The sequence below is a fragment of the Saccostrea cucullata genome, unplaced genomic scaffold (genome assembly GCF_032062105.1).
Source record: "Saccostrea cucullata isolate Sc308-1 unplaced genomic scaffold, CSIRO_AGI_Scuc_v1 ctg4562, whole genome shotgun sequence".
Taxonomy (NCBI): domain Eukaryota; kingdom Metazoa; phylum Mollusca; class Bivalvia; order Ostreida; family Ostreidae; genus Saccostrea; species Saccostrea cuccullata.
Genome location: NW_026933317.1, coordinates 11,695 through 36,531, shown reverse-complemented (window position 1 = coordinate 36,531; position 24,837 = coordinate 11,695). Strand labels below are relative to the sequence as shown.

The window sequence follows — 24,837 nt, the reverse complement described above, 5'->3', positions numbered from 1 at the left end:
ATTCTTTAAACCAAAAATTAATATAAATGAGTACATAGTAAGGAAAGGACTGTCGTTGATGTAGATAATTATAATACGATGATATAATTCATAGATTATCTTCCTGACTGAGAAAATAAACATCGGATTCTGAAACCGCAGGGAAGAGACGCAAAAAATATCTGCTGTAAATGATGCCTTTGATAGTGTTAGAGAAGTCTGTCAAAGTGCCAGGTGTTAGGCGCAGTCGTCATATTTCCCTTGTAACTTCAAATCTGGTCTGGATCAGTGACAATGGTTACAATCTCATCTTGACAAACACAGAAGGTGTTAAACTATATCATCTGACTGATATAGATAGTGGTTCTACTGGAGTACATACAGTGACAAGTGACGGTGATTTAATTTATATAGACAATGGGTTAAACATCAACAAACTGTCTGCAGAGAAAAAAGTAAAAACTACATTAATAAAGTATGCAGCACCATGGAAACCACGGTGTGTCTATAGCTCCCCCTCCACTGGAGACCTGCTAGTCGCGATTTATAATACTGATACAAAGACAGGCCAGGTAAACCGTTACAATAACACTGGAGAACACATACAGACCATACCGCACGACAACACAGGTCAGGGACTGTATAGTGTACCTACCTACATCACAGAGAACCGCAATGGAGATGTTATTGTTTCTGATTATCACCGTAGTGTTCTAGTGGTGACAGATCGTGAAGGGAGGCATCGCTTCTCCTACACAGGACCTCCATTAAAACCAAAAGAGTCAGGAGTAGAACCACGTGGAATCTGCACTGACGCGTTGTCACATATCCTGGTGTGTGATGATAACACTCGATCAGTACAGATTATTGACAAAGATGGTCACTTCCAGTCACTTACAGAGACAAAACAACACGGGATAAACGTACCATGTGGCCTGAGTTATGACGGCAACACTTCGACACTCTGGGTCGGATCAGGGAACAACAACACAGTGAACATTTACAAACTTTCCTATGGAGGGGATGATCTGACTGGTAGGTAATACAAAAGTATAATTTTATGTTTACTTTTACAATATTTTGTGTGTACAATATATTATAGTCCTTAATAACAAGATTAATGATTAATCTTAGTGATAGTTTGCAGTGTATTAACATAACATGATTTATATAAAAATGACTACTTGCATGACATAATAGAAACAAGAAACATTTTTTTTGAGACAAGGATGTTAATTTATGTTTTAATAAATAAATAAAAAAAAATCCAGATGTTATAATTCAGATTTATTTAGGGTTATTTTATGTACTTGGTTTTTAACTTTGTTGTATTTTACAAACTCCTCCTGATTTTGTACAGATAACACTTGACATGCCCCCTACTTATAGGCAGTATATACATTCGATTGTGTCCTGCATCATTTATTATGTAGTATGAAGAGTTCAATTTTCTAACTGGTTAATGATTTTTTGTATAACTCTCATTGATTCTGTCTTCTGTTTTGGTTAACAAGGTTTTATTGCCCTCTGCTAAAGTCAGAAAATGGATATATTTTCTGGTTTGTAGGTCAGCTTTATAGATCACTACAAGTGTCAGGAAATGGGGGGGGGGGTGGTTGATGGAAATGGGGGATGGAGGAAGAATTGCCCTAGCTAGTTCTTATCAATTGATGATATGCAGTTCTTTAAATACTCCATTCAAACAAAATTCAAACAAAACTCAATCACATTGACGGCAAACATTTTGTACATTGTTGACAGTTAGAAATAGACACCACTGATATTAACAAAGCTCTGTCTAGGAATGTTGTGTATTTCTCTAGCATGTTACCATATTTTTTCTGAAACGCCTATACTGTGCTTTAAAACGAAATTTCAATTACATTGATGTATGAAATATATGTAGATAAAGAGCAGTATTTAAGCTCAAAAGTCCATTAAACAATACAAAATAGGACAGAGCAAACACGGACTTCCAAAATATCAGAGGTGGGATCAGGTGCCATGGAGGAGGCAGCATTCCCTGCCGACCGGACACAACCGCCATGCCCTCCCCGTCACGACTGGGAAACAACGGAAAAAATTCAGTGTGTAAACAATGGCTTAACAATTAGTATGAAAAAAAGTCAGCATTTGACTCAACGATAAATTGCATTTGCTATAATTTACCTCGTTCTAGAAATTTCACATACGTACAGAATGCTCTTGCATATTGAATCAACTGAGAGATATAAACCCCATATGCAGATGATAAAGGCACACCGCTGCATAAGCCGACGATGTGTTCTTATGATTATTATAAAACATTTTTTTTTCAGATCCAAGCAATGATGATCTAATCAAAGTTGATGAGTTAAAAAGGTTTCTCAGGAAGGAGAAGACAACAGTTTCTCATGCCAGAGGAATACTTGTTGGATGTGCTGAAGCTGGAAAAACAACACTACTTAAGGTATCCAATGTATAACGACCATTTTTTTTATTTATTAAATGAACTGTCCGATATTTTTATTCATGGTAGCATTTTGAAGGTGTAATCAAATACAGACCCTGGGACGTGCTACTACCCCAAAAAAGCGTCTGACTTTCGTGCGCTTTCCGTTTCGTGCAAACCTTGTAGCGTTTCGTGTAAACCGTACAGAGTTTCGTGCTAACAGTGCAGTGTTTCGTGTAAACCGTGCAGTGTTTCGTGTTAGCTCCAAAGCGTTTCGTGCAAACCGTGTTGCGAACGTGCGAGAAGCATGTGAGAAACGTGCGACTCTTGTATGAGAACCGTGTGAGAAACGTGTGACTTTCGTGCAAGAATCCTGTAAGATTCATTCGGAAGTCATTTCATTTTAAATATGGCTATCCATGGGTCAGGATGTCAAATTGTATAAGTAGTTTATTATTGAAGTAGTTATGCTTCTGATATTTTAGTTTTAGAAGTAAAAACTAAAAAAAAAATGGAACAACAAAATGAAATTACACGGTAATGTATAATATATATTTGTTTGTTTTCTTTTCCTTCTAAAAAAATATATTCAAATTAATCAACTATGTGCAACAATTTTAAGGGCATTGATTAAATATACTATCAATGCGATCATGGCTTCTTAAATATTTTTTTCTCAAAGAAAAAAAGAAAGATCAGTTTTATTTTTTTTATTTAAAGCAAAATTATATCAGGACTCCGCTCTTGTCTTTAAATTTAAAGTGCGTGAAAGTAAGTTTTGAAACAATGTGTCATTTGATATTTTTTAATACATCAAATTTCTTGCTCATTATTGTCAACTAAACAGATTATAATTTTAATTCCCATGCACTGACGAACACATGATTAGAGACGGTTGGGGGGTTAAATTAAATTACTGGTACAATCTTTCATTTTTAGCTCACCTGAGCCGAAGGCTCAAGTGAGCTTTTCTGATCACATTTTTTCCGGCGTCCGTCTGTCCGTCCGTCTGTCTGTCCGTAAACTTTTCACATTTTCGACTTCTTCTCAAGAACCGTTGGGCCAATTTCAACCAAACTTGCCACAAAGCATCCTTGGGTAAAGGGGATTCAAGTTTGTTCAAATGAAGGGCCACGCCTTCATTGAAGGGGAGATAATTGAGAATAAGTGAAAATTTGGTGGTATGTTTTAAAAATCTTCTTCTCAAGAACTACTGTGCCAGGAAAGATGAAACTTATGGGAAAACATCCTCAGGTAGTGTTAATTCAAGTTTGTGCAAATAATAATAATAATAATAATAATAATAAATACTTTATTTAAAGAAGGTAACCTGGTTAGTGCATGCACTATTCTTCACCAGGGCCTTCTATATATATCAAAATACAAAAATATACAGAATACAATTCATCATACATAATAGTAATATGTTTAAGGAATTACAATCACACGATTATGAATAACGTGTCCATGTATAGTTAATTAACAATCATAATACAATATACAATATCGAAACCTTATTGTGCTGAAATAATTGTGCGGCAGCTGATGATGTAATTTTCTATATTACGCTTAAATGTTTTTAGTGATTGAGAGAGTCTAATGTGGGGAAGTTTATTCCATAGATGTACACCTGAATACTGAAAAGATGTTTTGAATAAGTTTGTACGAAATTTCGGCAATCTTAGATCATAATTACTTTCAAATCGAAGGTTATAAGAAGATGTTGAATGAAATTCAAATAAATTACAAAGATATTTTGGAGTCGTTCCACTGAAAATTTTGTATAATAATATGTATTTGTATAGATCAACTAGCTCATAAACTGTTAACCATTCAAGTTTCTCAAACAGTGGTTTAGAAGAAGAATCGGGACTTGCGTCAAGAATAATCCTTGCTGTCCTTTTCTGTAATTTAAATAGTCTGTCCATGTCCTGCTTTGGGGCATTACCCCAGATAGTCAAACAATAGTTAATGGATGGTAAAATATAAGCATTGTAATATAGTTTTCTGGTATGTAGAGGGAGAAGTTTCTTAATCCTTCGAAGAGTAAATAACTTATAATTTACCGTTTTACAAACCGAATCAATATGATTTGCATACTGTAACTTATCATCAATATGTACACCAAGAATTTTTTCAGTTTCAACCATTTCAATTGTTCTGTCTGAGGCATAAAGTTGTAAATTTGGATTATCTAATTTTGATTTTCTTTGCTGTGTTCCCATTAACATACATTTTGTTTTATCTACATTCAAAACCATTTGATTTTGAGCACACCATTTCTCAATCTCACTAAGGTCTGAATTTAGTGCATTTTCTAAACATCTTGCATTATTATTATTAGAATACAGAGTTACATCATCAGCAAACATATCAATATTTGAATTGTTTACATGTAATGGAAGGTCATTTATGTACAATAAGAAGAAAAGTGGGCCCAAAATTGACCCTTGTGGCACTCCTGCTGTGACGGGTAGAATATTGGAGACACATGATCCAAATTTAACACACTGTGTCCGATCGTAAAGATATGATTTAAACCACTTTATAGCTGTTTGGTCAAATTTGTAATGGGTTGATTTCTCTAGAAGAATATCATAATTCACTAAATCAAATGCTTTACTAAAATCTATAAATGTAATACCGATTAGTTCACCACGATCCATTGCAGTAAGCCAACTTTCTGTTAGTTTTGTAAGTGAAGTTTGACAGGAATTGCGTTCTCTAAACCCTGACTGGGATTGTGTTAGTAGATCAAATTCATTAGTGAAATTTTGTACTAGCTTAGCTACATGTTTTTCTATCAATTTAGATATAGTTGGTAGAATAGAAATAGGACGATAATTATTCGGGTCAGCTTTGTCACCTTTCTTAAAAATAGGTGTTACTTTGGCTTGTTTTAAATTTGTTGGGAAAATATCACTTACTATGCTAGAGTTAAGAAGATGAGTTATAGGTTTACATATATATTTAGATGTGACTTTCAGAAGGTGCGGCCCAATAAAGTCAATGCCAGCTGATTTATTGATATTTAGAGAATTTAACATGTTAAAAACTTCACTTTCCTCAATTTGATGAATACTAAACAAGGTTTCCTCATTAAGCTTAGACCTAACAAAATTACATAATATATTAGGATCATAATCATGTTTTGGCATTTCCAAAAGAAGCTTGTTAGAGACATCCGTAAAGTGGTTATTAAAAGTATTTGCAATATCTTGTAAATTATCAACAATTTCCCCATTAGAAGACACATGAGATGGAGTTGTATTCTTAAGATTACATGTTAATTGATTAAGATAGTTCCACATTTCTTTGGGGATTGAACAGACTTTGGGATTTGAACTCTGTTTAATCGCTGTTTTATAGTAAGAAGATTTTGATTTGTTTATAAGAACGCTAACTTTGTTTCGATAAATTCTATAGTTCTCCATGTCTCCTTCTTTGTGGTAAGAGTCCCGTAAATGTCTAGCATTGTTTATTTCTTGTGTCATCCATTTAGGACGGATTTCACTCTTAACTCGTTTTGTTTTCACCTGTGCATGCTGGTCAAGTACGCTATTGAATAATTCATAGAACTCAGTTAGTATTTCATTAGGGTCAAAATGCGATCTTTTCTTTCCATATCAAAACCCTCAATATACAATTCTGAATCACTGACTTGATCATTCAAGAAGGTTTCACAAAGTCCTAAAATATTAACAGTTTGTTTGTCATGAAGTAATAGTTTAATTTCTTCAATTTTAGGCAATAAGTGGCATATGTTTAGATTTCCAAATCTTAGACCTTTTTTCACCGAACCAAACCCATTATTGCTCGGTACATGTGGTACATGTACATTCTCATTTTTAGATATAGTATGATTAGCAGATTGTGAAACCTTCTTGGTATGAAATCTATGAGTATTCCTGTCTGGTTTTGAGAATTTAGAAGTATTTGGTGAAGTAATTAAATTTTTTGAATTTGTTACAAAATCTAGAGAAAAATATTCACATTGTTTGCATGAACAGTGGATCTTATTACATTCTGAACATAATCTACTAAGAGTCGAATAAACATTGTTGTCACGAGAAATCGTTTGGGAACTATAGTCGGCTACACATTCGTTGCCAGTTTCCTAGTGTCCATTCGGAAAAAGCTTGGTTTTATGACCTAGTTTCCCACAATTCCAGCAATCCAACTTTCTTCCATGTCTGCAGTGTCGTGATATATGTGCCCACTTTCCCCACAGAAATAACAAAAGGCTGGACGGCGGAAGGAAGTACTGCCAAGTATTTCCGATTCTTCACCATTCGTACGCACGTTTCCGACTTTGAGGATACTCACGAATTGATGGAAAATTTTTAGCAGTTCTGCTGTACCTCTGTCTGACAGATGAATGTTGTCTTTCCAATAATACTCTTGTTTGGGATTTGAACCACCAAAGATGGGAGATGTTTACCCCGCGATTTGTGTTGACCTGCACAGTTGAACGCAATCCTCTGGTGCGGATCCTTTGTAGTATGGAACTTCCTATGACGAGGACAGATTTATCTCTTGGGATCTTTCTAGGTTGACTTGTTCCATGTTTGGTGTTTGAATCTGGCGAGGTAGGAAAACTCATAGTATGAGCTTCACTGGCATCTGTCATGGTACATGTACTATTGGATATTGTCGGAGCTTTAAGGGCGCATTGGGTATGCCTAGATACACCAGATGGAATGTGAAGGAGTCCGTCTGTTGATGTCTCCTTTTGTTTTGTCCTATTAGGAGTTGTTTGGGTAACTCTTGAAACAAGCGAGGTGACATTTTTTGACCCATTAAGTTGTTGTTTTAGGTCACTGACTTCTTGTGACAAAAGCTTGACGGTATCAGACAATTCCTGAATAAGTTTGGCACTGCTAATACACTGATGACAATTCTGTGATTTGTTACCCTTAGGGGTGGAGGTGCATAGAGGAGATGTTTCATCTAAAGTCTTACAATTTGTTTCCAAATTTAGATCCAATTTATTCAAGTCCGTGAGGAACTCCTGATACCAAGAAAAATACGATTCCCCTTGGATATGTAGAGAGCTTGTTGTCTCGTAGATGGTAACAGTGACAGTTTTATCCTGTGATTTATAAATAGATCCATGTCGCTTTTCATTGCTGTCTTTAAATAATAGGAGTTTCTTCTCCAACAGATCTAAAATGATGGGGTACTTGTCGCCATTGAAAGTAATTGTAACACTTTCCTGGTTTTTCCTGTACTTGCAAGAAATTTGGCACATCATTTACACTAAGACCCACAGATTCTGTTGGCAGATCATTAGTTAAAATAAATGATCTTGAAAATCCGGTAAATGAGTCCAAAAGTGACTTGAAAAGATTAGAATTATCACTCAAACTCATTATTATTCCATTGTAAGCTTAGTAGAGATAAGATCTTCAGGAGCTGTAAAAAACACGTCTGGTCACCTTGACTGCTTGTCTAAATCATGACCCCCAGGAGTAGGGCGGCGCCAAAATGGCCGACCAAAATTTTACATAGAAATATATAGGAAAATTCTTAAAAAATCTTCTTCTCAAGAATAGCAAAGCCATAATTGATCATATTAATATATGGAAGCATCCTCAGGTAGTGCAGATTCAAGTTTGTTCAAATCATAACCCCCCGGGGTAGGGCAGGGCCAAAATGGCTGACCAAAGTTTTTCATAGAAATATATAGGAAAATTCTTTAAAAAAACTTCTCCTCAAGAATAACAAAGCCATATTAATTGATCATATTTATATATGGAAGCATCCTCAGATAGTGTAGATTCAAGTTTGTTCAAATCATGACCCCCAGGGGAAGGGCGGGGCAAAAATGGCCGACCAAAGTTTTACATAGAAATATATAGGAAAATTCTTCAGAAAAATCTTCTTCTCAAGAATAGCAAAGCCATGATTGGTCATGGGACTACTTTTGGATTTAAGCTTTTCAAGTATAAACCAATTCTGCTTTTTCCTAGCCACAGTGCTCAGGTGAGCGATGTGGCCCATGTGCCTCTTGTTTGTTGTAACTTTCATTATAATATTTGTTTAAATTAATGCTTAATTTTCTATTATTTTTTAAATCCTTTGTTAAATGTGTGCGCAGATACATCCCTTAGAAATATAGTAGAATCTTCTTTCCTTTTTTCAACTGTAATCAAGGTCATTTACAGCGATCATAGGCTCCGAGTGCATGGTATCTGAAAACCTGTTTTGCTATATGTACATGTTGAGTTCACGGCTTAATGACACCTGAAAATTACGACTTGGTTTTTTTTTTAAATGGTTCTATAAATACTTAATGAATACAACTCATATATCAGCGGATTTCATCTTTTATTTGTAAATTGTATGTACAATGTATAGTCAAATGCCGTGACTATTAATTAATGTATGTAATGGTTATAAGCCGAAAACTGTCTATTATGTCAGATATTAGACGACCCGAGGCGCGTTAGCGCCGAGGAGAGTCTAATATCTGACATAATGGTCAGTTTGAGGCTTATAACTTACTTAAAACATTTCACCATTGTCGAACACTTCCATTGTTAACTTAATGGACAGTCACAGGTAAGGTCTCGTTCTGCTTGGATGACTACCGAGCACTGTTCATCAAGTTAGGCCAAAGAAAACCAGTTTTGGTTTTTCTTCTGTCTTTATCAATAGTAGGAATCATCGAAAGGAGTTTTATATCGAGGAAAATGAAAATAAACTTTGTTTAGTCTTATTTATCCGCATTGCGACATTTTTTTATATATACTACGCATGCGTTAAAGTCAATTCTACTAAATTCTTTACAATTTATTCATTTTACAACGCAATGACCACGGAGGAAGACGTGCATTTTAATTTTGAAAAAAAAACTAACTTCAGTATCGGGTGTTTTGACGATGCCATTTATTGATTACACCAAGATGCCTAAGTTCAGGTTTTTATTGTGAAATCCGGATATATATTCTTATGTTTCGGAATTTGCAAGAAACAGTTCCCATTAAAAGGTAATTTTTGTAAAGCAATAGGATTTGAAGGATTTTACTCAAACAACTGTTTGTTTATTAAAGCATTTTCTATGAAATTGGGAGATTATTCCTGATGTATTTTTTAAAAATGTAATTCTCTTTTGTGAGCAGGCTTCGAGCTCGGAAGGATTTTACACCATCCACTCCTTAAAACGAAAGATACTCGATTAAACGACGCAGGACTAGTTGGACAAATGGTCATAAATCACCGGACGAAATTACAGATTCCGTTGGAATTTCGTGAGCTAAATTTTGTGCTAAATGCGGAAAAATGGATAGTTCAATAAACAAAAAGCCCAAGGTTGTGTGTAAGAGAACACATGCTTCTCATTCATCTTTTGTGTCCATTTTATATATATGTTCCGTGGATCAATCATTGTGAAATGAATCTATTATATAGCAATGAACGGTGAATTTAGGAAATTTCCATGTATAATCGGAGCCACGGATGCGTTTACAATAATGAATCTGAGACATTCAATTCACTGGATTATTTGTGCCATTTTCAATAGGATTTTTTGTGAAATATTAACATTTAACGCTACTTATTTCCTACATTGTTCATATTAAATTGTTTGATTTGTCATTGTCTTTTACGTGGTGCTTACTTATTTGCCTCGCCCTTTGTTCTCATTTTAACGTTACCTGTACCTGTCCAATAAGTTGAATCTTATTGGACACCTACAGGTAACTTATTGGACGGGGTGCAGGACAATAACAAATTTATTGAACCAGGTTTAACAAAAGATGACGTCACAAAAATGTTTTAAATATATATACATACGTCTAGTCGGGTTTTGAAATGAAGGATTTTTCAGTATGATGAGTATACTGATGTTTATTTGAAAAGATTCATAAAAAAAAGAAAGAAAATAAAAATAGATTAAGACATCACATTTATCCCTCCTTACGGGTTTCCCTCCTAAAGATAATACTTAAGTAAGATAAAAAAAATGTATCAATAATCGTTGGTAGAGTATGTAGGCAAATTTTATTATCAAATCAAAATCAAGAAAAATAATATTAATCCGCCTACGGAAATGAAACACAATATAATCAACATTATTTAAAATCTATGAGTTCATATTCCTGCAGTAAGAAATCGAATTTTTCTTTAATTCATTAAATTATACTTGTAAATATATTACATTGTAATGAATGACTAGTATATAAAAATTCTATTTTATTAAACATTCATTCATGATATCGGAATTTCGTTTTTAAACATTTGGATAAATAAATACGAAATGACATTTATTAATTAATTAATTACAACTGTCAGAGTATTAAATATTTCTAAAGGTTTATATAATACTAGCTGCTAAATGTGGCTTTGTGAAGGATTTCCATTTAATTAATGATAAATCTGTAATAATGTCCGAGATATTTCGAGTAGAAAATCCAAACCGAGGCCAAAACGTGCGAGAATCCTGTACAAAGCGTGTGAGAAACGTGTACGAAGCGTTTTGTGCAGCCTTTCGTGTAAACCTTATAGAGTTTTGTGCAAACCGTGTGGCAATCAGAAGTTGGACGGTTATTCGCTTTTCGCTATTCACCATTCGAATGGCGAACCGCAGGCTGTCTACCGGTTCGCTATTCAAATTACCGTAAATGTCCTAATAATTTTTTTTTTCAAAAAACTTTAAAAACGCATCATAATCCGTGTTTAAGAAGAAAGGCAAAGACTTCACTTAAAGAAGAGGACTGAGGACCCCTAACCAATGCAGCTAGCCTGACCAAAATGATGACTATTTAGCTAGCCTGGTCAAAATTGGATTAAAAAAAACTGTTGAATACAATAATAAGTATATTTGTACATCTTCAAATTTTTACAGGGGAGGGATGTGGGAGGGACCCTTCCACTGTCAAATAGAATTTATTTTACAAGACCGGGAACCCATTTACCTAGCCCGGAGAAAATTCGGAAAAAATCCCTTTTATTTCTATTTTATGTGTTTTGAATAAGAGTACATTGCCCGGGGTCTGGTAAACAACCTGGATCCATATTTAGACCTTCATATTTTTACAGGGGAAGGGTATGGGAGAGACCCTTCGACTGTCTAAAGGAATTTATGTTACAAAACCGGGAACATATATAGCTAGCCCGGAGAAAATTAAAAAAAAAACCGTATAATTCTATTATATGTATTTCTGAATAAGAGTACATTGCCCTGGGGTCTGCCTAACATCGAAGATCCCATATTTAGACTTTCATATTTTTACAGGGGAGGGGTATGGGAGGGACCCTCCTACTGTCAAAGGGAATTTATGTTACAGGACCGGGAACCCATCTAGCTAGCCCGGATGAAATTGGGAAAAAAAGCCTTATAATTCTATTATATGTATTTCTGAATAAGAGTACATTGCCCGGGGGTCTGGCTAACATCGATTATCCCATATTTAGACCTTCATATTTTTTTACAGGGGATTGATATTCGAGGGAACCTTCTACTATCAAAAGGTATTTATGTTTCAAGACCTGGAACCTTTTTATAAATTAGCTTGCCCGGATAAAATTGGAAGAAATACGTCAATGAGATTTTAGAACGCAGTTTGCACTTTGAGGGTTGGGTACTAGGGTTCAGTTACGACTTCTGTGAAATATTGTTGATGGAACCATCTCTAGTTTCCAAGATAGAGCCCTCATGTTTTCAGCCCTACTATACTATACGAATGTAATGGTTTGGGCTGTGGATATCGGCTTGAATAGCTTAGTTGGTAGAGCACCTGACTGGAGATGCATGGGTCCCGGATTCGATTCCCGGTTCAGCCATACATTTTCTCCTTTCCTGTTACAGATTTGGTGCCGTTGACCACCCCTGGAATTGCAGGTGAAAGTCCTCCCAGGGGCAATAAGAACTTGGGTTGTGTCTTCGAGGGCGAAGACAACTTAAGGAGGGAGGAATGTAATGGTTTGGGCTGTGGATATCGGCCTGGATAGCTCAGTAGATAGTGCACCTGACTAGAGATACAGGGGTCTTGGGTTCGATTTCCCGTCAAGTCATACATTTTCTCCTTTCCTGTTACAGATTTGGTGCCGTTGACCAACCCTGGAATTGCAGGTGAAAGTCCTCCCAGGGGCAATAAGAACTTGGGTTGTGTCTTCGAGGGCAAAGACAATTTAAGGAGGGAGGAATGTAATGGTTTGGGCTGTGGATATCGGCCTGAATAGCTCAGTTGGTAGAGCACCTGACTGGAGATGCAGGGTTCCTGGATTCGATTCCCTGTCCAGTCATACATTTTCTCCTTTTCTGTTACACGAATAAACATCGGGCTCAATACGTAGAATATATCTACCACTTGTGGGCTTCCTTTAGATTGCACAACAATATTAAATTCAGCTATATATTCTTACTAAAATTACGCAAGTTTGAGAAGATGTAATTAATTTAAAACAAACTTCTGAGAAGTTTTATTTTGGATCTTGTAAAACAATTCTTTAAAAAGATTTTATTACCAAAAAAATACATAGCTATGTAAACTCATTCAGGACCTATCGAAAAATATTTTTGAATCTGATATAACCCTAACCCTAACCCTGTCGAATTAGTTATTCGTTATAACAATTTCTTTGAATTCGTTATAATGAATTTAATCTGTTATAACAAATTTGTTGATTTTGTTACAACGAATTCAAAAATTTAATAAAAGGAATTAAACTGGCTATAACAGATTCTAAAACTTGTTATAAACATTGAATTCGTTTAAACGAATTCCATAGTTTGTTATAACGAATTAAATTCGTTAAAACGATTTCGACAAATCATTATATCGAATTCATATGTATTTTTCTATAGACCCTGATTATTGAACTTTATTAAACGAATTTAATTTGTTACAACAATCTTTAGAATTTGTCTAAACGAATTTAATTTGTTATGACAAATTTTGAATTCGTTTTAACGAATTTAAATCGATATAACAAATTGAAGAATTCGTTATATTGAAATCAACTAATTTGTTATAACAGATTAAAATCGTTATAACAAATTCAAAGAAATTGTTATAATGAATGAAGGATATGGAAATAACGAACAGTATTCATTCTCAACGTCAAATTTCTTATAACAAATTCGACAATTCGCTATATCAAATTTCAAAAATATTTTAAAGGTACTACATGGGCTTCCGTACCTAGCCATCCAGCAAATCACGAAAGTTTGTTTCGGTCGAAGTCGAGCAGGTGCCTGAAAATCAAGTCTAAAGCCTAATCACTCCCCTCTCAAATAAAGTATACAAAAAAATCAACATGCCCTAAATTTGGTCAATATAGAAAGTTTACATGTTGATTTTCATCTCATTAAAAGATCAGCTCCATTCTCTTACCAAAATGCCAAAATCGGAAGGGGAGATTCGGGAATTATTTTGCGTCAGCCATGATGTGACGTAAACTCTAGTGAAATACTGTTATGACACCTGTAAATAGCAGGTTCACTCGAGAATTCAGCTCAGTGAATTAAAACAGGAAACTCAATTAAAGTAAACAGCTTATTATTATACACCCGCATGAAAAGCTGGATAGTATGTAGTAATCGGGTTGTCCGTCCGTCTGTTACGCTATGGGGTACCTATCTCTTATCCGCAACTGTAATTGTGACCTTTTATTTTACTTTTTGATCGGACATATACTTTGAGTTTTCCAGAACAAAACAATGACACTGCCATTTTTTCCATAATATTGAAGGTACCCATCTCTTTTCTTATCCGCAACTATCTCCTATACTACTGAATAATATTTAATGATACTTTCACAGATTCTGCATTACATAATTTCATTGTGCACCTGAAATTTTACTTTTTATCTGACACTTTTCGGGGCTCCAAAAGCAAAACAGTGACATGGGAGGCTGGGGCAGTAAGCTCGTTGCACTCAGTACCTCTAGTTTTCCTTAAATTGTGTTAAACTAGAATTGTTCAAAAGGGACAATACCTCCGAAAGTTTTTTCAGAGAAAGTGCCAAGTTACTAATATTAGTACATGTATTGGTGTTCACAGTTTGTTTAAACATTGAGTTAAAGGCTTTTAATTCCAAGAAACACTGACTTTGTCAGTTGATGCCTTACTTTGACATTTGAACATGCGCTTTGTATGGATATTTGTGATTGATAAAGGAATTAAATTATTTCGAGTGAAAATATGGACAAGACCTTGAACTTGCCCAAATAAAATAGAAACTCATCTCTGAAAGATATTGATCGAATATGAATTCATTTTTCTTCTTCCAGTGACCTTGAACTTACACATATAACCTTGAATAATGGTCAAGTCAAACTCTAGGATCATAAGCAATCTTTGTATCAAAGAAGAACCCACCAAATATTCATACGAAAGATATTGACCAGAAATAAATCATGCACTTTTCTTTTAGTGACCTTGAACTTGCACAAATTACACAAATTGAGTCAAGGTCATGACGGTGGTAAATTCAAGTTTTTTGCATGGGGAAGAAAATAACCTCAATTCATAAGTAATCGTAAATGGGAACTCAGAAAGTTTATACATAAGAAAGATATGGGCCGGACACAAATTATGAAATTTTTCTCTTAGTGACCTTGAACTACTCCAGCACGCTAGAGATTCACGGCGAGATACTTTTGACTTGGCGCCGCGTAACGTTAACCGAGGCTCTTACTTGTAGGAGTAACCTTGAACGTGTCCTAATGACCTTTGGTTAAGGTCATGCCACATCCTTAGGTCATGGGCAACTTTTATAGGATCTTTAGCAATTTTTTTAGGAAAAAGTAGATTATAAAGTTTCACCATAAGAAAGATATGGATCAGACCCGTATGCACAGGCAACCAGACAGCAATCGAAAGAACAGATATTTCCTAGATAATTCCTATATACCCCTTAAAACTTCTTTTTCAGATAAAAAGAAGAAAGATGAAACGTATGGCTTATACAAGTCATTTTGTTTTATTTATTTCAGTTAAAAAACAAACAAACATAGGCCTTTCAGTCAATCAATCCATAGATATATCGACTTCATAAAAAGAGTATTGCCTCTTTCTTTGAAGTCGATATACATAACTGTATCTGTGGATCTATATTTGTATAATATCAAACAAAAGTTGATAATGAAACTTTTACAACTGAAAAAAATGAACTTATATTTTAGATATTGCTACTATAAAATGAAGAATTTGTCTTCATTTTCGTTGAGAAACAAATTTAAAAAAGGATGTGTTTGTGCAACACTGATGCCCCTAAATGGCAACATAGCAAAGGTCAAACATTTCTTACATGCAAATTTAATATATTTGTGTACAAAGTAGGGTATTCCCCTTGGAAATACAATTGTGAAATATGAAAGTAGGCCAAGGTTAAACTTTTTTTTTCATAAGTAATCTCCAAGGTCAAGGCAATTAGTATCCATTATAAGGTCTTGCAAAGAAGAACACATATGCAAAGCATGGAAGCCTTAGCTCTAACCCTTCAAAAGTTATGGCCAAGGTAACCGAGTTTAAAAAGTAGGTCTAACTCCTAGGTCAAAAGGTCATAATTCTTTATATTAAATGAAAGGTCTTGTCAAAAGGATTACATATGTGAAATATCACTAGCACTTAGCGTTTAAAAGTTATGGCCAGGATTGAAGTTTTTTCATAAGTACTGAAATCTCCAAAGTTAAGGTCAAAAGTTTATGGTTATTGGTACCGAATGAAAGAACTTGCCACAAAAAATACATATGTGAAGTATGGAAGCCCTACCACTTCAAAGGTTAGGGTCAAGGTTGTCAATTTTGAAATGTAGGTCCAAGGCCAAGGTCAAAGGTTCAGATTTGGTGGTACGCAAAGATAGGAAGGTCTTGTCACAAGGATGAAATATGTAAAGTATAAATGCACTAGTCCTTATCCTTTTAAAATTTTGGTCAAGGTTTGCTTTTTAAAGGTAGGTCAAATTTCAAGGTCAAGGTCAAAGGGTCAAAGTTCTTGGTATCAAATAAGAGAGCTAATCACAAGGACTATATATGTGAAGTATGAAAGCCCTATCCCTTACCGTTCAAATAATTATGGCCAAGGATAAAATTTTTTCACAAGGACAGAAATCTACAAGTTCAAGTTCAAAAAAAGGTCATAATTGTTGTATTCAAATAAAATGTCTTTCCATATAAAATATATATGAAGTATAAATGTCCTTGTATCTACTGTTCAAAAGATTTGGACAAAGAAAAAGTTTGGAAATTTTGTGTAAAAGTGGGTCAAACTACCAGGTCAAAAGGTCAAATTTGGTGGTATCCAAAGAAAGGTCACAAGAAATACGCATGTGAAATGACAAAGTCATAGCTCCACTTAAACAAAAGTCATGGCCAAGGTTAAAGTTTTTGCGGACAAACAAACAGAGGGACAGCTAAACATCTAGACGAAAAAATTATAACCCCCCCCCAAATTTCGTTTACGGGGGCAAAATAGTCGTAATATAAAATAAATTACGAGACTAAGATGTCTCCAAGTCCGATGATTGTTCAATCAATCGCACCTAAACAATCAGAAAACAACCTCGAGGTTTTTTCTTCCGATTTCTTACGTAAATATAAATGTGATGCAATTGTTTATTAACAAGTATCACAAGTGAAAGCTAAACAAAGTTTCGCATAAAATCAAGGAAGGTTTTCCAAAAGAGAAGGGTTTGCCTGCTATTTATAGAAAGTAAACATGTAGTAGATATATTTGAATATCAAACCCGATATTTAGCCGCCCGGGCAATGTACTCTTATTCAGAAATACATATAATAGAATTATAATGCTTTTTTTCCCCAATTTTCTGCGGGCTAGCTAAATAAGTTCCAGGTCTTGTAATATAAATTCCCTTTGACAGTAGGAGGGTCCCTCCAATACCCCTCCCCTGTAAAAATATGAAGGTCTAAATATGGGATCTTCGATGTTAGCCAGACCCCCGGGCAATGTACTCTTATTCAGAAATACATATAATAGAATTATAAGGCTTTTTTTTCAATTTTCTCTGGGCTAGCTAAATGGGTTCCAGGTCTTGTAACATCAATTCTCTTTGACAGTAGGAGGGTCCCTCCAATACCCCTCTCCTGTAAAAATATGAAGGTCTAAATATGGGATCTTCGATGTTAGCCAGACCCCCGCGCAATGAACTCTTAGTCAGAAATACATATAATAGAATTATAAGGCTTTTTTTTCCAATTTTCACCGGGCTAGCTAAATGGGTTCCTGGTCTTGTAACATAAATTCCCTTTGACAGTGGAAGGGTCCCTCCCATACCCCTCCCCTGTAAAAATATGAAGTTCTAAATATGGGATCTTCGATGTTAGCCAGACCCCCGGGCAATGTACTCTTATTCAGAAATACATATAATAGAATTATAATGCTTTTTTTCCAATTTTCTGCGGGCTAGCTAAATGGGTTCCAGGTCTTGTAACATAAATTCCCTTTGACAGTAGGAGGGTCCTTCCAATACCCCTCCCCTGTAAAAATATGAAGGTCTAAATATGGGATCTTTGATGTTAGCCAGACCCCCGGGCAATGTACTCTTATTCAGAAATACATATAATAGAATTATAAGGCTTTTTTTTCAATTTCATCCGGGCTAGCTAAATGGGTTCCCGGTCTTGTAACATAAATTCCCTTTGACAGTAGGAGGGTCCCTCCAATACCCCTCCCCTGTAAAAATATGAAGGTCTAAATATGGGATATTCGATGTTAGCCAGACCCCTGGGCAATGTACTCTTATTCAGAAATACATATAATAGATTTATAAGGCTTTTTTTCCAATTTTCCTTTGACAGTAGGAGGGTCCTTCCAATACCATTCTTCTGTAAAAATATGAAGGGCTAAATATGGGACCTTCGATGTTAGCCAGACCCCCGGGCAATGTACTCTTATTCAGAAATACATATAATAGAATTATAATGCTTTTTTTCCAATTTTCTCCGGGCTAGCTAAACGGGTTCCAGGCCTTGTAACATCAATTCCCTTTGACAGTAGGAGGGTCTTTCCAATACCCCTCCCCTGTAAAAATATGAAAGTCTAAATATGGGATCTTCGATGTTAGCCAGACCCCCGGGCAATGTACTCTTATTCAGAAATACATATAATAGAATTATAAGGCTTTTTTTCAGTTTTCTCTGGGCTAGCTAAATGGGTTCCAGATCTTGTAACATCAATTCTCTTTGAGAGTAGAAGGGTCCCTCCAATACCCCTCTCCTGTAAAAATATGAAGGTCTAAATATGGGATCTTCGATGTTAGCCAGACCCCTGGGCAATGTACTCTTATTCAGAAATACATATAATAGAATTATAAGGCTTTTTTTTCCAATTTTCACCGGGCTAGCTAAATGGGTTCCAGATCTTGTAACATCAATTCTCTTTGACAGTAGGAGGGTCCCTCCAATACCCCTCTCCTGTAAAAATATGAAGGTCTAAATATGGGATCTTCGATGTTAGCCAGACCCCAGGGCAATGTACTCTTATTCAGAAATACATATAATAGAATTATACGGTTTTTTTTCTCCAATTTCCTCCGGGCTAGCTTAATGGGTTCCAGGTCTTGTAACATAAATTCCCTTTGACAGTAGGAGCGTCTCTCCAATACCCCTCCCCTGTAAAAATATGAAGGTCTAAATATGGGATCTTTGATGTTAATTAGACCCAAGGGCAATGTACTCTTATTCAGAAATACATATAATAGAATTATAAGGCTTTTTTCCAATTTTCTTCGGGCTATCTAAATGGGTTCCAGGTCTTGTAACATAAATTCCCTTTGACAGTAGGAGGGTCTTTCCAATTCCCCTCCCCTGTAAAAATATGAAGGTCTAAATATGGGATCTTCGATGTTAGTCAGACCCCCGGGCAATGTACTCTTATTCAGAAATACATATACATGTTGTAATAGAATTATAAGGCTTTTTTTCCAATTTTCTGCGGCCTAGCTAAATTGGTTCCTGGTCTTGTAACATAAATTCCCTTTGACAGTAGGAGGGTCCCTCCAATACCCCTCCCCTGTAAAAATATGAAGGTCTAAATATGGGATCTTCGATGTTAGCCAGACCCCCAGCCAATGTACTCTTATTCAGAAATACATATAATAGAATTATAGAGGTTTTTTTTCAAATTTTCTCCGGGCTAGCTAAATGGGTTCCAGGTCTTGTAACATAAAATCCCTTTGAAAGTAAGAGGGTCCCTCCAATACCCCTCCACTGTACAAATATGAAGGTCTAAATATTGGATCTTCGATGTTAGCCAGCCCCCCGGGCAATATCCTCTACTTATTATAGCATTATACGGGTTTTTTTTTCCAATTTTGACCGGGCTAGCTAAAGATGTTCCCGGCCTTGTAACATAAATTCCTTTTGACAGTGGGAGGGTCCCTCCCATACCCTCCCCCCCCCCCTTGTAAAAATATGAAGATCTGAATATGGGATCCAGGATGTTATCCAGCCCCCCGGGCAATGTCCTCTACTTATTATAGCATTATACGGGTTTTTTTTTCCAATTTTGACAAGGCTAGCTAAATATGTTTCCGGACTTGTAACATGAATTTCTTTTGACAGTGGAAGGGTCCCTCCCATATCCCTCCCCTGTAAAAATATGAAGGTCGAAATATAGTATTCAAGATGTTAGCCAGTCCCCCGGGCAATGTACCCTTATTAAAATTTACATATAATAGAATAATAAGGGTTTTTTTTTAATTTTATCCGGGCTAGCTATATATGTTCCCGGTTTTGTAACATACATTCATTTTGAAAGTCGAAGGGTCCCTCCCATACCCCTCCCCTGTAAAAATATGAAGGTCTAAATATGGATCCAGGATGTTTACCAGACCCCGGGCAATGTACTCTTATTCAAAAAACATAAAATAGAAATAAAAGGGATTTTTCTGAATTTTCTAAGGGCTATAGCTAAATGGGTTCCCGGTCTTGTAAAATAGATTCCATTTGACAGTGGAAGGGTCCCTCCCATACCCCTTCCCCTGTAAAAATTTGAAGATGTACAAATACTTATTATTGTATTCAACAGTTTTTTTTTATCCAATTTTGACCAGGCTAGCTAAATAGTCATCATTTTGAACAGGTTATCTGCATTGGTTTGGGGTCCTCAGTCCTCTTCTTTAAGTGAAGTCTTAGCTTTTCTTCTTAAACACGGATTATGATGCGTTTTTAAAGTTTTTTGAAAAAAAAATTATTAGATCATTTACGGTAATTTGAATAGCGAACCGGTAGACAGCCTGCGGTTCGCCAGTCGAATGGTGAATAGCGAATAGCGAATAACCGTCCAACTTCTGATTGCCAAACCGTGTAGCGTTTCGTGTAAACCGTGCAGCGTTCGTGTATCGTTCGTGCAGCGAGAGTGTGGGGCAGTAGCAAGTCTCAGGGTCTGTAAAAATGCTTTACCAAAAGAATGTACCAAATTTTCATTCTTGTCCAATTTATTGCAACTTGAACTTTACATTGAAGTATATGGGCATCGGATGTTTTTTTTTTTTTCAAAATATAATTGTTAACAGTTATTTAAATTTCAAACAAATCTCTTTGTGAAGACATGCACTAAACTTGTTTGTTATTAAACTTAAACTGAAAATAACTATTCAAAAACTTTTAAGGTGCAAAATGGCCGGCTTCTTACATGTTATCAGTTATGTGAATATGGTTCATTTCACTTTTATTGTTATCCAACAATGCATTTTTAACTAATTTAAAATTATTAAAAATTGTTCAAAATCTCTTCATTATACATTGATTACCTTAAGCGATTAAGAGGACAGAGTCAAAATATCAGAGAAGATACAGACTCCACCAGGGGACTTGAAGTCCATCAACATCTATTCCTTGTTAAAGATGGAGTTTTAGAAGGTAAAAATAATCTCTGATACATTATCATGGGACAGATGAGAGACACAGACCATTTTTCCAATAGAAATGCCCACTTGTGTTAGGCTCAGGTGACTTTGATATCAAATTTATGTTGTTTAAATTTTAAAGAAGGTATTCAAGATATTTTTTATCAAACTTTATATGCTTAACTAGATGAGAATTATTCAGTTTCATAAATTTTATGTTCCCCGAACGAAGTTTGGGAACATATTGTTTTTACTCTGTTTCTTATTACTTTTTCAGCCCGGAGGACAGGGCTGCTCTATACAAATAAGTTAAAATGTTGGTGTACGGTGATTGGGTCGGGAGAAGTTATTCAGCATTCAAGAATTTTTTAGCATTGAAAAGAATGTTAGTCAGAATTTTCTTTCCCTTTCTAAATTACAAGATACATGATACATTTAATTCCATAAATTGAGTATGTAAAAATAAATATGTTTTACATATTTATTATATAAAGTTGCTTATCATTAACTATCGAAAAGACGACAGATCCCTTTATTGATATCATTGACAGCTGCTTTTTCAATAAAAATGGAACTCGTAAATTTACTTACCTCGTTATTTGTCATTTGCAAAATTATTTTGTTAATACAGATTCTGATTGCACACACAAGTACTCTTGAGTTGACATCAAGAAGATGCTTGAGTTTCTTATTGACAATATCTATGTGGTTTTTGGAGACCATGTATTCAAACAATCTATTTGAATTCTCATGGGTACAAATTGCGCTCCATTATTAGCAGACTTATTTTTATATTCATATGAAGCAGAATTTATGCAACATCTTATGCGTGAAAAGAAGAAAACACTTGCTGTGGCCTTCCACTCGACATTTAGATATATCGACGACGTATTGTCAATCAATAATGATAATTTCCATTCTATGTCGATACGATATATCCTGGTGAGCTTGAGATAAAAGATACCACAGAGTCCGACACTTCTGCTTCATACTTGGATATTTTACATGAAAAGACACTAATGGTAATCTAACAACTAAGCTATATGATAAACGTGATGACTTCATCACCTGCATACGGAGTATATATATCTTAGTTGATTCGATACACAAGAGCATGCTCTATGTATGAACAATTTCTTAAACGAGGTAAATTATTGACAAGCAAGTTGATGAAACAAGAATATCGACAGTCTCGTTTAAAGTCATTATTTCGTAAGTTCTATGGTCGATACTATGACCTTGTCAGCAAATACAATTTATCATTGAGTCAAATGCTGACTGACGTTTTTCACACCAATTGTTAGTCCATTATTCATACACTGAATTGACGACGGATTTTTTCCGTTATTTCCTGATCGTGACAACGAGCACACGGCGGGTTTGACCGGTCAGCAGGAGATGATCACTCCTCCATGGCACCTGATCCCACCTCTTTTGTTTCGGAGGTCCGTGTTTGCTCTGCTCTTATTTTGTATATTGGTCAATGGACTTTGAGATTGAATACTGTTCGTTATCTCCATATTCTTGCTTTAGAACATAGAATTTTACTTCTCGAATAAAAATGTACTGAGTCTCTGCATAGTTCATGTTTTATGTTCTAAAATTGAAAATTAATACATTTTAAATAAAGGTGATGCATGTGTATAACTTCAATATATATTTTATGCAGCCAACATTTACATGAGGAATTGATCAACCTTTAAATGGTATCGTTTTTGTTTGATTTTTATCCGACTATAAGTTTTCAAAATATTCGCAACTATCGTCGCCATCAATGAGACGCATGCCTTTTCACACATATCAAAGAGGTTTAATGATCAAGACTCATTTCCACTGTTTACCTTATATATTTCCCAGGCGATAATTGATGATTACATCAATGTTCACTTGTTATTATTATTATTAAGGTCTTCCGTTTCCAACGGAAGACCTTATTGTTTTCGTTCGGTTTCTTTTTCCCTATTATTATTATTAAGGTCTTCCGTCTTCAGCGGAAGACCTTCTTGTTAAGGTCTTTACCTGAAATATAAACATAAAGAAAAAAAGAAGTGTAGAATTCCAAGATCTTTCGAATGATATGTCGATAAAAGGGCTGGCCCCTCAAATTAAGGGCCTTAAGGGGCCGAAAGATTTCCCTTTATAGCGAGCGCAGCGAGCGTCGCGAAGCGACGCTCGCGAAGCGAGCTCAATAGACTAACGTGTAAGAACAGAGGAAATTCGGATTGAAATCTGTACATACGTCAGCCAAATTTCTCTGTGCAACATTTCCAGAATTCCTGCACTACCCAATGTCCTTTGCGCGAATAAATCAAAAATAGTAAAAAAAATAAAGGAACATTGTTTCTTACCGAAATCTTAACGAAATGATTTTGCCTTACCTTATTCAAAAAAATACCCCCATGCCACAACACCGGCCTTCACCTTGCCCTTCGGAAATGATACAAATGACGTCACCGGAAATTTACGAATTTTGACGATATGCTAATTAAGTCATGTCGGTTGCTTCCGTGAAATAGATAAATAAATATACAATAACGTAAAGCATAAAAAGCTTTCAGTTTGTAGAAATCTTTCAAAGAAACAAAAAATAACTCTGCAATTTTTTTCGACCCAAATTGCACTAGGTCTATAGTTTCAAACAGACGCTCGGCTGTCTCCGTAAGCACCGACGAGCTCCGTGACGTCACAGGTAGTCGAGATGTCTCGTGCGGCTTGATGTTTGAAGTGGCTGATCAATTTTTTAGAGTGTTTTTGATGGTACAACTGCGCTCGCCCCAACGGTCACACCGTAAAACATATTAACTCAAAAAGTGTTGAGAATTTGTTATAAGTCAAACAAGAAAAGTTGTTAATAATGTCAAGCTTTATCTACTGGAGTCGTCAAATTGCGTCCGGCGACGTCTCTTCCGGTCAAACCGGAAGTCGTCGAAAATGCATATTTTAACCGTTCTTGATAGGTTTTTGGGTAACATATGTCACTGGAAGCATAAAACTTAAATTTCTGTCCGTCGTCATCACTTCCGGTCAAACCGAAAGTAGCCAAAAATAGCTCAGTTTTGAAGGTTTTGACGCAAAATTGAAATTATAAAATCAATGGAGACGACTTAGCTTATTGCTTTTTTTTTGTTGACGTCACTTCCGGTCAAAACAGGACGGAAGACCTACTCGTTGCTTTGCAACGAGCTTTGCTCTAGTTATTCTTAGTTTCTTTTTCACTTTTATAAGGTCTTCCGTCTTCAGCGGAAGACCCTTCTATTATTCTTCGGTTTCTTTTTCCCCTTTATTATTATTAGGGTCTTCCGTCTTCAGCGGAAGACCCCTCTATTATTCTTATGTTTCTTTTTCAATTTTATTATTATTATAGTGATTCTACTGTTTCTTATTATTAAGGTCTTCCGACTTCCTTCGGAAGACCTTATTGTTTTCCGTCGGTTTCCTATTATTATTATTCTTTTTTCATAGTTATGGCGATATCTCAGCTGTGACTGTACGGATTTCAAAGATTTTTGCAGGAAAGATGCATCAGGTTAATATCTCCAGACGTATTTTTCATTTTTTCAAAATTTGCTTCCATTCGCGATTTCCGGGTAAATATGTATTTTTTAAATGGA

The 24,837-nt window shown here is 35.4% G+C and overlaps 1 protein-coding gene across 1 annotated transcript; it reads left to right on the top strand.

Moving 5' to 3' along the window:
* The first annotated feature begins 173 nt into the window (after nucleotides 1-173).
* Nucleotides 174-21,598, top strand: LOC134237969 (uncharacterized). The gene is made up of 4 exons (XM_062720101.1): nucleotides 174-1,014; nucleotides 2,298-2,428; nucleotides 21,137-21,239; nucleotides 21,504-21,598. The coding sequence occupies exons 1-4, from the start codon at nucleotides 174-176 to the stop codon at nucleotides 21,596-21,598; spliced, it is 1,170 nt and encodes a 389-aa protein (XP_062576085.1).
* The last annotated feature ends 3,239 nt before the right edge of the window (nucleotides 21,599-24,837 follow it).

Excerpts from the sequence above, each read along its gene's own strand:
- LOC134237969 (XM_062720101.1), top strand. The coding sequence starts at position 174 with ATGCCTTTGATAGTGTTAGAGAAGTCTGTCAAAGTGCCAGGTGTTAGG. Across the intron at positions 2,429-21,136 it reads GAAAAACAACACTACTTAAG|CGATTAAGAGGACAGAGTCA; the intron begins GTATCCAATGTA and ends GATTACCTTAAG. Across the intron at positions 21,240-21,503 it reads TAAAGATGGAGTTTTAGAAG|CCCGGAGGACAGGGCTGCTC; the intron begins GTAAAAATAATC and ends TTACTTTTTCAG.